Source organism: Talpa europaea, assembly GCF_964194135.1.
Source record: "Talpa europaea genome assembly, chromosome: 12".
In the NCBI taxonomy this organism is placed as follows: Eukaryota; Metazoa; Chordata; class Mammalia; order Eulipotyphla; family Talpidae; genus Talpa; species Talpa europaea.
Window position 1 is genome coordinate 61,986,373 of NC_140079.1, and position 18,554 is coordinate 62,004,926.

The following is an 18,554-nucleotide window of genomic DNA, read 5'->3' on the forward strand; positions in this document are numbered from 1 at the left end:
AGTAATTCATCATCGCTCACTCGTCCAGGGAGAAGGGGAGATCAGTTACTGTACTTTGATTGTGTTCAACTCAACCACCATCACCATGTTACAAAAATAGCAAGCTGCCATAATAAAAATAAGGCTCCTCTATCCAGCACCAGTTATCTTCAGTTCTTCACCACCAAGCCTACAAATGCTACAACCATATCCAAAGAACATAAGGGAGCAAAGAAACCACATCTGAAGTATTAGCCACACTGTTCATGCCGAGCTATTCCTTTGCAGTGTTATTTTTTCCATATTTCTGATGTTTCATCTAACCAAAAGGATTTTAGTTCTAAATTGTATGCACCAAAGGCATTTGTGCATTATCTGTATAGAAATTTTGACTGAAGATGCATGGCCATCAACAGAGTGCGTGCTATATAGTAGGTGCAAGCTTGCAAAGCCTCACTGTACTGGTGCAGCAGCTGTGTGTCAGTGTAAATTGCGCCTATGTCCCTTGTGCATCTCAAGCTCTGGACAGGATGTCACAGGCCATTTGACCCCTTTGGCTGCTGGCATTATCTGACTTCATTTCTCCCTCTTCCCCCCTCTTTCCTCCCCCCTACCCCCTGCAATAATCCATAGCCTTTAAGATTTTGTTTCTTCAGTTTTGATGGCCTGAGGTTTGATTGGTCCAGTTCTAACAGGTTTGGTGGCTATGGTGGCCGCAGGGGGTGGCTTTTCTTCTACTTTTTCCTGACAGACACCAGGAGGGTCGGTCAGTGTTTCAGGAGGTTTACTTGAATCACTGTCCACTTTCTGGGCTTTGCCTCCTATCTGTTTGCTCTGTTGTTGTTCAGAGAAGAACCGCTGCGTGGACTGAAGAACCTCTGCTCTCTGTTTTGCCTTGAAAAATGAGAGACAACAACTGAAAATGCTGCCGCATCACGCAGGCCTGTCAATCAATTTCAATTCAAATTTTTACCAATCACAAATCAGTTTTCCCCACGTTGGTCTGGCCCAAACCAAAGGTACCTCATTGAGTTTCAGCTTTTAATGGGTAGATCTCTTCCTATTTTTGAAAATATTCCATGTAACTTTTCTTAACATTTGAAAGAACAGAACCTCCTCCCACCACTTATAAATAATAAAATAGAAATTGCTGCTGGCTTATATTTTTTCTGGGACAAGCTTATCGATATCAAATGTTATTTAGGGAGCCTACTTGCAAATTCAAAACATATAAGTCACACGTAAAACTTCTAGTCATCAATATGTGGTCTACAATAAAATGAAAAGGAAGCACTTATATTGTGGCATTACCAACACCTAGGACCAAATGTCTTGTGGCTGAGTCCTCTTCCCACAGCTCTCTTCTGCAGGGGAAGAGCATCAGAAATTAGTAACTACAACTTCACTTGATCACTAAGTTCTGATAGCTCCTACCACATTCTGAGCTGGTAAAATAATTTCCTAGTTTTATCAACCATGTGTCCCAAGAACATACTTACGTCAATCTGTAAATTATACCACTGTAACAAACACAATTAAAATGTAAGCTTATATGCCTCTCGCATATAATAAAAGCCCTTCATATGTTCTACAGATAACCTGCATTGTTTCGAAGATCTGGAGTAATTGAAGAAATTTGTCCTCATTCCCACCCCATTTGGATGATGAAACTTTAATGTCATTTCAATATGGGAATGCATGAAAATCAAGTACTAAGGATCCAGAAGCAGAACTAGAATCCTAGGCCAAATTGTGTCCAGATGTTTCCAGGCATACTAGTATTTTTAATAGTTATGAAAATATAGAAATCATAGGTGTACAGCTTTAATAAATGTAGATAATATTTAAGTTTCACTCCAGAGTAATATTTCAATTTGATTACTCAGGATCAGAAACAAAGGATGTCAATCCAGAAAATGGCTGACATTTTAGTTAGTCAAAACAATTCTCTAATAGTATCATTAAAAACATGGTTTCAATTCATAATAAAACATTAGCTACAGAAATCTGTTTGAAAGCAGCAAATTTTCTTTGTTCTGGTCTGAGTGATAAAATAGGCACGATTAATAAGACCTTTAAAGTCAAGTCTAAGTAAATACAGAAATAAACTGATTCAGCTGGCTGTACAGGCAGACAGGTAAGGTTAAAAACTGTCCCCACACAGACTCCTAAAGGCACTCTTCTACATTAGCAAACCTTACATTTACCAGTGCCTTTTATCATGAAGGATCCCAAAGTGCTTTTTTGAGTTCTTCATCTACAACTGTACAATCTACTGTGGCATATAGCCATTTTGGATGGCAGGCAAAAAAGGGGTATGGAAACAGCCTGAGAAGAAAACTACTTGGATGACTCATGAGGGAAGAAAAATTAAGACAGGTAACATGTCTTACCCACGCCAGAATTTTCACATAACCATGAATTATGTCTTAAGTTTGGGAATGGAGGGGGAAGAAGAGGAAGGGAGAGAAAAACAAAGGGATTAAAAATGAAAGAAAAAACAAAAACAAAACCCACCCAAAATGAAGGAAGCCTATAATTCCTTTCTTTTTTGCTTTTCAAAAAAATTAGTGGCTAAACTCAGATTCCCTCAAGTATTTTATGAGCAATGCATTGGGCCAAAGAATTTAAAATGTTAAGTTGTTTGGTGACTGGAGGTGGGGTTGGGGGTGGTAAAAAAACAATAAAAAAGGAAAAAGAAAAAAAAGGTGGGGGAAGGGAAAAAAAATAAATAAAAAAAAAGGGGAATGAATAAAAGTAGCTTAATTAAGTCTGCTAAGACAATAAATGCCTGGATATACGGTTATGGGTCCAGAGGCATCTTCAGACATGGTTCAGAGACAGATTCTTGCTCTGTTTGGCTGTTAACACTGTACTAACCTTCATGTCTTGTTCAGCCTTCAACGCAGCCTGGGCCTGATTACCTCTGACTCCAGATAGTGATCCACAAGGACCCCTGGCTACATGTGGCAAACGAGCATGGCTCATGAGGCCTGTGGTCAGCGGAGGAGGCATCTGATTGGCCAGTGCCATTGGTGGCCTCTGAACAGGCGCTGGGAAGGTGTTAGTATGTGGGGCTCTTACCAATGGAGGGACCAGGTTAGGCTGAGAGAGAATCTGAGTGAAAAAAACAAAACATACAACATTGAACTGTTAAAAAAAAAAAAAAAAAGCCAACTAGAAACAGGTTGGCTTATCCCAGAGTAAATCTGTGCCCATTCTGCCAGTGAAAGGAGGTATGTGGTCTTGTGCCATGCTAACATAGGGACTAAGAACACAGAGGCCATGCTTGGAGAAACTAACAGAAAAAGTGGGCAAAGCATGCTAAGGCACTTCAGTTGGTTCTAGCATTTCAGGTACAAATTGTGAAGGAGACAGAAAGGCATTAAGATATTTTTGAAAAATATGCAACTGCAGAAAAGGCACACATCTATACCAAACACATTCTGACGATAAATGAAATACTAATTCAACAATACATGTTTTGTCAGGAACCAATTCTAGTTTGTGAGAGTTCTTAACGATTTTTGTTAGCCCCCCCTATGACTGGCAAAGGGAAGTGAAGCCAATATTTTTACAAATATATTAGAACATTTTTTGGAATTTTACCTCAAAAAGAGTTATCTTAAAAAAAATTTAAACCTAAAAAACTTTAAGCACTGGGACCCTTCTCTGAAAAGTCAACTTCTTCAAAAAGATAAAAGGAACAGAACTAAAATAAATGATCAGAGCTGTGTGGGGAATCTTTTGACTGTTTCTAATGTCTGCTTTACAACTGTAAAGTTACTACCTGTGTCTAGCTAAAAACTGCAGAGAATATATTTGAATGTCATAAATTTACAGTTAAATATAAGAAACAGTTTCTCATTAAGAACTGTGCTTCTAAAGTGGTTCACATGGCAAAATTATGAAATCAGACAATTAAGCCAGATTAGCGATTGTTTGCAGGTATATAATACTCATTTCTCACTTATATCTGCCCACCTGGGGTGCAAACTGTGTAGGAAATGGTTGTGTCATTCTCACAGTGGCAGGGGCTGACTGGAACTGCTTCTGATAGACAATGCTGTTCATTTTGCTGGACTGGCTGTTCGGACTTGTGGAAGTAGCCCTTGGAAAGAAGCCATCACTGGTCAGTACGGTAGTGCCACATACATAATGCTGTTAGAGTTTTAGAGACATTGCTCTTGGTAGATTCATCATACTTGGTAGCTGATGAAAATTTACCAAGGGAGTTACCAAACAATATGGTAGGAGCGACACTGGAAGGGCAGAGGTGAGAAAGGATACTAGCTAAATTTGCCCTGTATTTAAACAACTTTCTTAAAATATAGGACAGCAAATACATTCTTAATTTAAAAGCTTTAACATTTTAGACAAAACTATCAGTGTTACTGTGCTCAATAAGGGACTGGTAGCATATTATGTATTTAACAAATAAATGGTATTTAATTATTTGGAAATTCTTTAAGCAATTTAAATGCCCATTTTACCGGAAGGGACTAGATGTTGATGTGGTGCTTCTACCGCTGATTGGAGGTGTGCCTGGTTTTATATCAATGCCACTTCCAAAGGCTTTTAATTCCATTTCAGACATCTGAGAAAAAGCATAAAATAAACTTAAAATTTCTTCAATTCCATTACTAAGTGTTATGTTTAGTATCCTATATATGAAGACAATCTAGCAAAGAGCAAAGAACCTTATTATAAAAATCCTATAATTTGGTTGCAAACACCATGGAATTATTAGGACCAAATGTGTGGCTAGAAGTCCAAAAGAAGGTGCAAATCCAACTCATTCACAAAATTTGTGAATTTCTTCATTATCAGGAAAACCCCAGAAGGGGACAGACACAATAAAAGTAAACAGATAAGAAATGGCAAATTTTTCTTCACTTACTTTTCCTGTGGTTGCAATCATGCTATGCTGAGTTCCAGCAGGGATTAATCCTCTGAAAGGCTGGCTCACTTGTGCAGGACGACTCAGGCTCTGGGCCTGGGCTTGTGGGGTGGTATGCTGTAATGGGGGCTGAAGAGTCTGAGGCAAAGCAATTAAAGGCTGTCCTGTAGATCCAAAACTAGGCAAGGAAAGTTGGGATGCTGGTAAAGGTACTGTAACCTAGAAAATAAGCAAAGAGAAACTGTTGCTATTTGCCTTTACCTGTGGTAAGTATCGTTATAACTGTACATACAATTCTTCAAATAATTCTGAGTAAGATTTGATACAGAATACATCAATCTATTAATGTATTTCGCTTATAAATTTCTGCTTAGTGACTATCTCTACTTTTACCGAAGGTGCACAACAGATTTGTAATACAGAAACGATGTAACTGAAATGTTATGACTATCTTTGAATTAATCCATAGGATCATCAAAGCATCATGAAAGATAACAAAACTATGGAGATAAAATTTAAGAAAGTAGTTATAACCTCTCCAATTAATTTTTAGTGTTTTCAGGGCCAGTCAAAAAAAGCTTTGACAAGAAGAAAAGTAACTTTTCAGTTTCATATAAACAATGTTTAATTTGAACATCAATAATATTTATGAATTGCCAACCCTTAAATTAGCCAACAATATTGTTATGAAAAATGACTAATGGCTTGTTTCTTTCCTACAGTCCTTAAATTTTAGAGTAAGCTAATGTACGACACTCACTGCTACAAAAAGAGAGTTCTGAAAAATTGTTTTTCACTGTATTCATATAGTTATAAAATGTGTGTTATTTGTACTGCCATGATCTGCCACACTGTCCTGTGGATTATGCTGGCCAGTGCGAGTGGCTTCAGTGTTTTCCTTCACTGCTGACACAAATGGGTAAAGTGCCTGTTACAATTGCATTTAACTCTGTATTTTGGACAATGGTTTTCAAACATTTATAGTCAGGGAATTCCCTTAAATAAATTATTACATGGAAACCCATCAAAAGAAGGGGTAAATATCAGAACTAATTCAAGGGGGGATGGGGACAGGAATGTTGTGGGACAGAAGCATGTTCTACTCCCAGTGGACATCATCGAATTCCTGGGACAAAAAAGAGATCAGTTTGAAAACCACTGTACCAGCTGCCTGTCTCAGTTCTATTTAAATTTCGCAACAACAACAAAAGCAGTAATAGTAATAAAGAAAATTGAGGAAATTTACCATGCCATAGTTTACCTGCTGGAGAGCACTTGGTGACTGGGCAGTGTTATAAAAATTTGTCTGACCAGGCTGTTGTACTTGTCCAGAATAGAGATTTGAAGCCTGGGTAAGATTTGCTCTAGCCTAGAAAAAAATTTTTTAAAAAAATCATAAGATTGAAAATTTTCCAATTCAGAGATTGAAATTATTATAGCTCCAAAGTAATCATTAAGAATGTTAGTATTAGATACTTGGGAATAAACCTAAAAAAAAAAAAAGAGGTGAAGGACCTATACAAATAAAGCTATAAAACACAAAGAAATGGAAACACATCTCCTGCTCATGGGTTGGAAAAATTAACATTATCAAAATGGCCATCCTACTAAAAGCAATATACAGATTCAATGCTATTCCAATAGGTTTCAATGACATTTTTCAAAGAAAAAAAAAAAAAGAATGTTAGTATTAGAGGGCCTCCCTGGTGACTCTAGGGGCTAAGTCTCCGCACTATCACTGCTTTGGCCTGAGTTCAATTCTTAGGTAGGGAGCTACCCATAAGGCGCATAAGACCTCTCTTGCCTCGCCTGCTGCTCCTCTCAGCAGTGTTATTTCACTAATGTGCCTGTTCTGCTCTGCTCCCCCACTCTATCTCTGGTGAATTGTCTCACCCCACCCCTTTACCTCTGGCCTACACCCTAGCAGTTTTTCTACGCAAAATTAAATTAAATTAATAAAAAACAAAAAAGAATTCTAACAAAGATTTTCTGAATTGTGTCTTCTAACATTAAAAGAAAAAGTTTCCTTAAATAATCTGCTGCATGGAAACATATGACAACACATGACCTAGCCTCTGCCTTACCTGGAGAAGGTGTGTATCAATCAGTTGGGAACCTCCTAGTCCAGATGCCTGACCCAGCTGGTGTTCATACAATATAGGGATAGGCTGAGTACTTGAAGTTTGTTGAAACGCAAGACCTGATTGTGCCTTGGCAAGTTCCTGGTGTTGGACAGCTGGGAAGTTGTGGATGGCAGTACCAGAAAGTACCACAGATGGCTGGGATAGACTGCTTTGCATAAAGGCAGGTTGAGATCTACATACATATGCAAGAGAAAAGGCTGTTAGAATTTTACCTTAAATCTAGAAATCTTAAGGATAAATATCCCCAAATGACCAAGCATTCTAATTAGCACAGAAAATACAAACAAAGGTAGACCATACAGATCTTGTCTAAGGTACTAGTTTCAAGATTTAGAGCCCCATACAATACAGCTCCACATGTTAAAAGTTCTGAATAAAGGCTTGCTCCCCCTCAGAATCTGTAAGGACTTCCCCCCTTGAATGACAGTGTTTCTCTACTTGTGTTCACTGACAAATCTGCTGTTTTCTCTTTGGTATTGACATGTTATTCAAATTTGTAGCACCAAAAACACTGATTTGTATTTCATTACTTTCCTTCTCATGTACTTCACACAAGAGGACTGGAGACCTCTGGGAAAAATCAGAGCAGTAGTTCACATCAGAATTATCCATGAAGGGTCCATAAATAAAAACCAATGCTGGAATCTAACCTTTGCTTTCCGGGTTATCTCTGGGATGGAACCTCTAATCTGTACTCAAGAAATTGCTACTATACAGAATAAGCTAAAAAGAATAACTAAATCAAAGTGGTGGACTAAAGATAATACCATCACCAGATAACATTATGCTTTGTTAAGGTTGACACATGTGACAGGAACAAAAGTTGTGAAGTAGGAGTGCTAGCCAGGGTAACAAGTAATCTCCATAATTGTCTATTTACAATTTACGCTCCAAACATAAAATGGGAAGACAATATATTGTTATGATCAAGCTAAGTGACAGAGTAGGTTCAGAATATAAATATGTAGGTACGTATAAATATAATAGAAATTAAGGTACATAAGTAATGATATAAATGCACTACATACTACTGAAGAATATCTAATCAAAACAAAAATGAGAACCACATTTATAAAGTTCTGCTCATTTAAGAAAGTTTAATTGGCTGAACACAGCTTCTTTAGAATATAATTTATGTAATCTAAAAGAAATAGCAATCAGCTATCCAAAAAGATAAACTCTTGCCACTTACGGCAACATGAATGAAGCTGGAGGGCATTATTCTAAGTCAGATAGAGAAAGATAAATACCAAATGGTGTCGCTTACATGCGGAACAGTGAGATACCAAACAAAGGATCAGATGAAGCCAAACTGAACAATGGCTAAAAAGCTGACTATGGAACTGAGGCTATCTGAGTGGAAGAGAGAGGAGGGGCAAGAAAAAAGCTGGAGGGTGCACAGTGGACAATGGGGGTAGACTATGGGTGCTTTGGTGGTGGGTATGGTACAGTAACAACACCCGAAGGGAGAGATTCTACACCTCTAAAACACAACTATGTAAAGCCAATGTTACCTCAAAAAAATGAAACGAGCAACACTGAAATTGCCGAACTTAAGTCTCGAAATTCTATCTGACCCGCTTCAAAAAATTTTCTAAAAGCAAATGTGTAACTTTGCAACCTTCTTAAACTGAATGTCTAAAAGTGATTTATTTTTCTTTTTGATGATTTAGGGTCAGTAGCATGAGTATCAAGGCAGCAATGTCATAATGAGGACTGAGCTACCCTCCATCACTGTTGTCATGACTGTTACTCTCACCTTTCCAGTCTCATTGAGATGAGAGACACCAAGGGCTGAATTCAGGGTCTGCCACTTATTGGTAGTGTGACATTAGGTAAAAAACCCAGCCTCTTTATGTCAAAGGGATGGCTTCCTCTACCTTGCATGGTTTTGTTAAGACTAGACTGAATTACATGAAAGGCTAAATGCTGTCATATATAAAGTAAACTCAAAAAAGATTAGTTTTTATCCCTTCCCTAATTACAAAGACAACTTACACTGAATCTTCAAAAATTAAGGTTTTCTTCTACACTACACAACATACACGTCACCACTATTGCTATTCTTTGTCTTAACTCTTCTCGTTTCTATTACCCTGGAACCACCCCTTGCACCGTTCTGTTCTCTGTCATGCTTCTGCTCTTCGATAGAGCAGGCTTGGGTTTAGAATTGTCAGTCACCTGATGGTACTTAAACTTTCAGATCCTTTATAGCAGTTACTTTCTGTGACTTCCAATTGTTATGGGATTATTGTTAATCTATTTCAAGAAGCTTTAAAGCTTGTTCAATAAAGTCCAACTGAAACTACCAGTGACTGAGGTTCATGACATATAACCAACATGCTTAAATATATGATGTTATTTAAGGAGGTCACTCTAGTTTTGCGGGGGGGAAGGAGCAGTAAGGATATCACAAGAAGGCTCAGCAGTACTAATTCCTTAATGCTGCAAACTTAATTTTAAGGCTTTTACCTGTATGGTTGTAGTGAAGAACTGAATAATTCCTGAGCCTGGGAAACAGCAGGTCCAGCACCCAAACTCAGTTGGGCTTGATGTTGTCCTTGCAGTGGTGCATAAATAGGGATTGGAATCTGCTGGACTGAAGTTGGCTGCAAAGTCATGAAAAAACAATATATGAAGCTCATACACACAAATCACAACAGTTGGGGGAAAAAATTGAGATATGAATAAAGTAAGATTAATGTCACTGAACAGCTTCCTTTTAAAACAAAACCAAATGCAAACATGTAACCCTTTCTGACTCATTATTTCACATCGTTAACCATTAAGCTTTGGCAAATTTGGGAGCTTTAAAACTTTGCAATTTGCATATCAAGACATTACTGGTTGTTCCAAGTTAATAGAACATTGTAACTTCAGAGAGTCTTATCATTTGTAGCCCCAGAGAAATATTTCACCATAAAAACTGGAAATACAGAATGGGAGAAAAGGAAAAGGAAATAGGAAAAGGAAATACAGAATGGGAGAAGTCTGAGATTTACCTGAGAAAGACCTGGTTGGAAGCCTTGTTGCTGAGCCAAGGATGGTGGAGCCAATCGTGCATGCTGAGTATTAAATAAATGACTTGTGTCCATATAGAAAGCAGGAATTTGAGCTATATCCCATCAGAAAAAAGCAGTATTAAATGTTTAGAAATAATAACTGAAAACCAAATTTTGAGGCAGATTCAAATAAAGTGGAACCTCTGAAAATTGTCATGGAAAAACTAACACTACAAAGAGATGTAAATGCAAAAAGATGTGAAACTGCTGACATATTTATATATGTAAATAAAAACATAACTCAAGTGTTTGTGAAGGCATGGAATAACAGACATCAATACAGTCAAAACTGGTAAAAATTTCACATAATATACAACAATAGAAAATGAACCTACCTATCAAGCCAGCAAATCACTCTAATTTTAAATCTACCTATTAGACTTTAGCAAAATATTTCAAAGGAATTGCTATTCAAAAGAGTATTTCAAAAGAAAAGTGTAAACCTAGTTATACTTTCAGTTGTGGTAGTATAGATTAAAGAGGTTTTATTTTTAAAAAGATTTATTTTATTTATTTATGCATATAAGAGCTGGGGTGTAGGCCAGAGGTTCAGAGGGATGTGAGGATACACCAGACACACAGTGGGGAGCAGAACAGGCAGATCTACTGAAATACACTGCCGAGGGGAGCACTGGGCAAGACAGGAGAGGTCTGCTGCGCCATATGGGTCATCTCCCTGGCCAGGGATTGAACTCCTGCTGCAGTGGCTGCTCATAGCTTCAGAGTACTGAGACTTATACCACCAGGGAGGCCCCCAAGAGAATGTTTTTCTAAATGTGTTTTATGTATCAACTATTTTGTAATTTGCCGTTTTTACAGAATAGTATGTTTTGGAAAACTTCCCACATTGTTTTTAAGTTGTCACCATTATAACAGTGAAATGAATCAATATACTCACACATATATCTCTGATTAAGTTCAACTGTGCGATAAGATTCTTATTTATTAAACTACTACTATAGTTAATACTTACTCATAATATAGTCTGAGATACTGAAGAAAAAATTATGCCAATTTACATACTCACCAACAGTGTATTCTTCCCATTGAAAGGCAACAAACAGCCTCACTGTGTTTTCTTATTTTGAAATTAAATCATCAAGTGAATGTTTTTCAAACATTTATTTACTACTTAACTCAGATTAACATTGTGGTATTTAGTAGGGACAAGCTACCATGAGCTCCCTACATAATTTTTTTCTTCTTTGCTATTTCTGTTACATCCCCATGAACTTTTATTCTCCCCTCGAGTTTGAGATAGTTTTATAATTTGGTCGGCATAATAGCAAATGTATAAATTATCCTTCAAAGTACTAGACACCAATTTGATCTAATGGGGGGAGAGGGGAGGGAAGCATTTAAAAAAAGTCTTCATTTTCTAAATTTTTCAATCCTAAAAAAATCTTACCTGCGGCAGACTGAGAAACATAGACTTGTGGACTCTGTTGTTGCTGGGCAATGAGGGAAGGCATACAGCTCAGCTGTGAAAAATGACTTGCAGAAGGCAGGTTGCTTGTTTGTAATTGCTGGGGTTTCACTTTACAAATATTTGGAGGGTCCGATGTGGTTGTAGATTTTGTACTCAAAGAAGAGGTAGTGTATGTACCAGCTCCTACATTTGGAAGAGGGATAGAATAATGGAAAGATGTCACATATTTTAGTGTTGCTGTTCATAATAAAATAACTCTGAGTACTAAACAGAAACTGGAAAATTAATGTTTATACCTATCATGTACTTATCTACTGCCCTGAGGCCAAAGTGTCCCTTACACTTACAAAAGGAACATATCATTAAGTGTTAAGTCTACAAAACCCAGAGAAATATAGTAGTAGAGATTGAAATAAGGAAATAAAAAAATAAAGCTCACAAAATAAGGAGACCAAGAACCTACACGTTAACTTAAAGCTTAGCATTAAACTAACATTAGTCACACGCACAAAAAAAGATAATCAAGAGCTTCATTTATTAATGGCTAGGCGTAAATATAACAAAGAAAGTCAAAATACTATGGCTTAGAGAGGAGTGAGGAGTGGAAGGAAACTGGACCTAGAGCAAAAAAGCAGTTGGGTTCCAAAGGAAGAACTGGGAACCTTTCCAGTCATTGTGTTTCCTAATCTTTCCACCACATTCTCCTGGTTCCTTTACAGCCACATCCTCACCCACCCAAAAAAACTGAAGTCCAAGCTAGTAAGAATTAAATGAAGATGCCTAGGCAAATAGATGGTGGGGAGCTTCAAAGGTTTTTAAATTGGGAAGAGACATATTTGGGACACTCTTTAATTTGAATCTCTAGGTTTGTCTTTACATTTCTGATACCAGATAATATAAAAATAACTATAGTACAACTCAAAGATCAGTTCTTTTGGTATTCAACATCAGCAAAGTATGCAAGAATACAGAAAAACAATTCTACACTCCCCAATGAAAACAAGTCAAAGAAAGTATATTCTTTTCTTTTTAAGTTATAGGGCATAAATTTATTACAGAGTAGTCAGCTATTAATATAATGAAAGCAAACTTTAAAAAATTTCCCCAAATAGAAATGTTTTTAAAATTTATATATATATATATATATATATATGAAACTTTTTTTCATTTTTCTTTCTTTTTTTCTTTTTCTTTTTTTTTTACAATGTTTGCTTTCTTTTCTCAGGTGTAGTTCCCACAGAATTTCCACCACCAGTTCACTCATGCGCCATCACCACAATTTCCTTGTGCTCGTACCTCTCTCATTTCGATCCCTCTCCCTCCTCCTCCTCTGCAGAATGTCTCTGATTTATAGTTGTGTTTTTGTTTTGTTGTGTTTTTTATTGTTATTTTTGCCCCCTAATGCCTTATTGGTTCCCTTATATTCCTCCTATCAGTGAGACCATCTGCTATTTTTCTTTTTCGTTCAGACTTATTTCACTGAGCATAATCCCTTCTAGCTCCATCCATGTTGCCATGAATGTCATCAGTTTATCTTTTTTGATTGCTGAACAGTATTCCATTGTGTATATATATACACACTACATATTCTTAATCCAGTCATCTATTTTTGGGCATTTGGGTTGTTTCTAAGTCTTACCTACTATAAATAGTGCAGCAATAAACATAGGGGTACAGGAAATAGTATTTAAAAAACAAATAATTTAAATGCTTTTAAGTTTTTTTTTTTAAAAAAGATTTATTTATTTATATAAGAACTAGGTCACAGGCCAGATGCGCAGGAGGGTGAGAGGATTCACCAGAGACAGAGCAGGGAACAGAATAGGCAGACTGGTGAAATACACTGCTGAGGGGAGCAGTGGGCGAGACAGGAGATGTCTGCTTCGCCATGTGGGATTCTCGCCGGCTGGCCGGGATCGAACCTGCACGGCAGAGGCTGCAGACAGCTTCATGTGCAGCGCTTAACTGCCTGTGCCACAAGGGAGGCCCTGAATTAGTGTTTTTGTGTCCTTTGGGTATATCCCTGGAGTGGAATTGCTGGGTTATACGGAAGTTCCATTTTTAGTAAAGAGGAACCTCCACACAGCTTTCTATAGTGATTGGACCAGTTTGCCTTCCCACCAATGTAGGAGAGTTCATTTTTCACCACATCCTCTCCAACATTTGTTGTTGCTAGTTTTTTTAGTATGTACCATTCTCACTGGTGTAAGGTGATACGGCATGTGGTTTTTATTTGTGTTTCCCTGATTATTAGGGATGTTGAATATTTTAAGAAAGTATATTTTATGGGAAAAGAGCTTCCTTTGCTTTTGAAACACTGGAGAACACTGGGAAATGCAAATGGCTGTTTTCAACAGAACATAGTAAAAGGGTATACTGTTCTTGAAATATCTCCTGTGATTAAGAACTATAAATCTCCCAAATGGGGTAACAGTTCAATGAAAGGATTACACAGTAATGAAAAAAGGAAAACACCTTCTGATAGGGGATGCTGATAAATTCTCCTTAAAACAAACAAACAAAAAACCCCAAACCAAAAGTCCATGGATCATTTATCAAGTAATATAAACTGGAAATTCTCTACCCCTAACTCTTCATGGGGATATGTATACCTGTATCTATCTCTCTATATAAAACCAATAGATTTAGGTCAGTAGCTCCTTCCAGTTAAGATATAGATCACAAAAAAATTTATTTTTCTTTTTTTAAAAAAATATTTATTTTTTATGCATACAAGAGCTGGGGTATAGGCCAGAGATGGGGGTGTGGGGGTGGGCTGAGAGGATTCACCAGAGACAGTGGGAAACAGAAAAGGCAGACTGACTGAAATACACTGCTGATGGGAGCAGCGGGCGAGGCAGGAGAGGTCTGCTGCACCATGTGGGCTGCTCCCTGGCCGGCCGGGGACGTGCTGCAGAGTCTGCGGATTGTTTCATACTATGGTGTTTAACCCCGTGCGCGACCAGGGAGGCCCACAAAAAATTTTAAAGCTGTGTTACTGTTATTTCTGAGCTGATAAAATTAGTTATGTATGGGTTAAAAAACAAAACCAAAAGGTGAATTTTACGGACAAATTCAGAGGAAAAAGAAAAAAATCCTTTTACCAGTTACAATTAGTTTCTACAATGGGGGAGGGGTAATAAAAGAAGGTTCAAAAAAGTGTTTTAGTAGGACATCAATATTTTCCAAACTAACCAAAAATGAGAGAGGGCAAAGAAAGGGGAGGGAGTGAGAATGGGGTGGAGTTTACAAAACAACTATCTCATGCACAATTTGATATCTTTCATAGTTCTCAACCCGACCCCACATTGGGGAGGACATTAAATAGGAAATAACCTTAAGAAATTTTAAATAATTTAAGATATTCAAAGTAAAGGCATAAAAAACTTCTACCTGACAGTGACGTTGTTGGAGTGACTGAAGCAACAGGAATCTGAGGCATTGACGCACTTGAGAATGAATTGTAATTAGCAGTGCTAGGTCCAGTGGCACTACTGCTGACTCCACTTGCAATCGGAGGTGCTGTGGAAGTTACTGGGGATCCCTTTTCTCTTACATTTGGAGAATTCTCCCACGCTTTGCGTGCAGACTCCATCTGCAATAAAATGGACACTTTTAAAAACAAAATCACTGCAACAAAACGTATGCCTACATATGCAAATATGCATCTATATTTAAATTCCAAATAAAATTTCCCAAAAACCACAGAATAAAAAATTAAGAGCCCTAGGATTTTCAGACCTTTCACTTTCCACTTTATGTTTGATCCTCTACTCAAACTGGGAGGAAATGGTCTCTGATGATATCTTTACAGAGCTTGTAGACAGCATGCTGACAAAAGTCATAATTCCTGCATCATCTAAACATGAGTCCACACCTCTACCAGTGAATAAGGAAACAAAAAAATGCTCTTATTAGACCGACTGAGACCCAAACTCTAGTAGGAAAAGGCACCGAACTACCTTGGAAGAAAATATCTGTCGTGTCTCCCCCCTCCCCCCACGCCTTCTTACTTTGTAAAAGCAAATAGTTCTCAAGTGGCAGATGACAGTTATCTTTTGTTTGGCTGTTTTAAACTCACAGTGTCTTAAAAAGGCATGTAACTAGATGGGTTTTAGGCTTGAGTACAGTAAAACACTTGGTTTTACATCCAGAATCTCATCAAGCAATTCAGATGCTGGCCACTGCCATTTATGGCTACTGGTTTTCTTAGTCTACGAGTTTCTTAAAAGACAGTATCAGCCTTACGTCAATCTAGAGCAGTTCCATTCAATAGACATATAAATGCAAGTTTCTAAATTTTAAAAAGTAAAAATAAAGAGGTAAGACTAATTTTGACATTTTATATTTACTATAATTTTATGTAGTGAACATAAAGGTTGGAATATTTTAATTCTTTAAAAAGGCTAACATTTCAGATCTAGCATCTATTTACATTTACATGTAAATCACACCCCTCAATTTGGATTAGCATCCTTCAAGTACTCAATAACCCAGTGAACTGGAGAGCACAGAGGTAGATCCTTGAGCTATCCTAAGCCTGCTCTAACAGAAAGGGGACAATAGGCTGAAATAAAAAAATTCAATATAAACAATAAAATTCAGTTGTAATGACCTATATAAGGCTACCCTTTTCACAAGTAATTTTTAAAAAGTTGTTAGGAAATTTGTAGGTTCTTGAAATAGCAACTTTATTTTTCTTCCTATTTACTTTTAAAAACACATTAAATATAATTTAACTTTTTTAAAAAATAAATCTTTTTTAAAAAAATAATTTATTTATTTATACAAGCACTGGGTACAGTCAGTAGCGTAGGAGGGTGAGAGAATTCACCAGAGTCAGAGTGGGGAGCAGAACAGGCAGAAGGACTGAAGTACACTGCTGAGGGGAGCAGCGGGCATCAGGAGAGGTCTGCATGCCATGTGGGACCTTCTCGGCGGTTAGGGACCCTATAATTTAACTCTTTCTTAGATATTAATGTCACTTTAAATTCAGAAATAGAAAACACTGATGCATGGTTGGGGCTATCTGGTCACAATCACCTGGCTGACTTTAAATGCGTTTAATTTTAAAACGAAAGTCTTAGATTAAAAAAAATTTAGGAAGTTAGCCACAATGCAATTTGCTTGGACTATTTGAGATATAAGGTTTAGAGAAATTTCAGAGTACAATGTCATTTATACCAGCTTTGTTGTGCTGAGAACACAGAAATTATAAGCAATCTTGTATAATATATAGCCATGTATTTGGCTTCATTTCATATCTGAAACAGCAAGAAAATTTAGTTTCTATTTTTGGAAATTCATGGAAAGTAAAAATTAACTACACTCATTTCCCCTCCCAACCCCAGCAAGAACCCAAGTCAATAAATATCTGTATTATATAACTTTTACTTTATATATCCCCCAAATAAAGAGGTATCAGAAGTAAACATACGGAAAGTAGAGGTCTTAAGTTAATGTGATTTAATTTAAATTCATTTTAATTCTAAATGTATAAGATTTCTACTAGTGCTAAAAATATTAAATGTAAGGCAATGTGCAGTGGGATTTTCTGAGACATTAATGACAGGACAAAATAATGTTATCTGCCTTATGCAAAACTGATACTGCTTTGAGTAGTATGATGGTCAAAACCACATATATAACACGAGATAAGGAACAAAGAATGAGATAACCATTCAAACAGAAAACAACAAAGGCTGAACAGGCATTGGCAGTAAACACTAAAGACTGGGTAAAGATAGGGTTGACACAAAGAGAGGAGGTGATCTTATAAGGTTTTATCATCTTGCACTATAAAAGCAGATGGGGGACAAAGGAACAAATGGTCGGGAGACTAGAGATTCAAACAGAAACAACTGGCCACATTATAAAAAGACTTAGTTTCCCAATTTCCTGAAGACAGTCAAAAAGATTCACTGTCAACCAGTGTGAAGTAAAGGAGTCCTGCTATGACAGGCTAAGTATTTGTCCAGATCATAAAACTGAAGAAAGAGCACCAATGAAATAAATGCATTAAAAAAAATTCCTCACTTAATTCTACATCTCGGCCTTCTGAATAACTAATTTTGAGGCAACAACTGATTTTAAACTTTTTAAATAACATAATCGTAAAAAGCATTAGCAGTTCAAAATTATAATCAGATTTAAAAAAATGATTATGATATCAAAAAGTATAAGTTGTTTAAAATAAAATCTCCTTTGCCCCCTTATCACTACCTCTAAAATATTCTAATTACTACATTGCATTCATTCAAATCCACACATGACTTATAGGAAAGACAGAAAACTGACATTGTTACCATTAACAGTATTTAGGACTAATATATCCAAACATTATTAAGATCTCTAATAGGAACTCAGAATAAATAGGGAATATAAATGCTCTCCTGTATTTTTTTAAGACAAAAAATTCACAAGCATAATCAGCCTCACTTTAAATATGAGGTATCAAGTCACTAAATGGTATCAGAAGCTAATACAATTTTAAGGTCCAATTTGACATCACTTAATTTCCTCAGTTTTGCATGTTGCTTATCAAACAAAATTAGTAAAAATACCAAAAAGACTAGTGTTAACTATGTCCCCTTGCATGCAATAATCAAGGACCCTTAGAGACAGATGTCGTACATACCTTGAAGGTGAGGCTGAAAGTAGTGGGAGGAACTGAAGTTAGGCTGGAGCTCTGTTGTATAGTCTCCCTCTTAGGGAGGGGAAGGGTGTTGGGCAGGGGCACCTGAAAAGGTAGGCAACACATATCACAATCTAACTAACTAAGTCTGCCACAAAAGCCCCATTAAAGATAATGCTAATATATGCTAAGGGTGTTTTATTTTTTATCAGAGCCAACAAGAATACAGGATTACTGAGCATTACATTGTGTTTAGATGTAATAAACACATCTTACATCTAAGATGTAAGATGACTTTGGACATCTTAGATAAGACTTCTGAAGAGAAATATTGTCTTTTTATTCATACGTTGACAGAATGTCTGTCCCCAAAATAAGATAGAAACTTGAAGACAGTGCTTTTCCT

General features: G+C 36.9%; 1 protein-coding gene across 2 annotated transcripts in view; it reads right to left on the reverse strand.

The window, feature by feature from the left end:
• Positions 1 to 405: 405 nt before the first annotated feature.
• The window catches only part of PRRC2C (proline rich coiled-coil 2C), a gene marked incomplete at its 5' end in the record, with an annotated part of 60,535 nt that continues 42,386 nt past the window's right edge, over positions 406 to 18,554 (reverse strand). The window contains 12 exons of one of the 2 annotated variants that reach the window (XM_084251300.1): positions 406 to 864; positions 2,851 to 3,096; positions 3,964 to 4,090; positions 4,473 to 4,576; positions 4,880 to 5,098; positions 6,141 to 6,248; positions 6,964 to 7,195; positions 9,496 to 9,632; positions 10,026 to 10,138; positions 11,494 to 11,697; positions 14,908 to 15,109; positions 18,152 to 18,253. In XM_084251300.1, the coding sequence (XP_084107426.1) occupies positions 616 to 864; positions 2,851 to 3,096; positions 3,964 to 4,090; positions 4,473 to 4,576; positions 4,880 to 5,098; positions 6,141 to 6,248; positions 6,964 to 7,195; positions 9,496 to 9,632; positions 10,026 to 10,138; positions 11,494 to 11,697; positions 14,908 to 15,109; positions 18,152 to 18,253 (2,043 nt within the window). In that variant the 3' untranslated portion in view covers positions 406 to 615. Of the gene's footprint in view, positions 874 to 2,850; positions 3,097 to 3,963; positions 4,091 to 4,472; positions 4,577 to 4,879; positions 5,099 to 6,140; positions 6,249 to 6,963; positions 7,196 to 9,495; positions 9,633 to 10,025; positions 10,139 to 11,493; positions 11,698 to 14,907; positions 15,110 to 18,151; positions 18,254 to 18,554 lie in introns of both variants that reach the window. The other variant, XM_084251301.1, reaches the window with a different exon arrangement.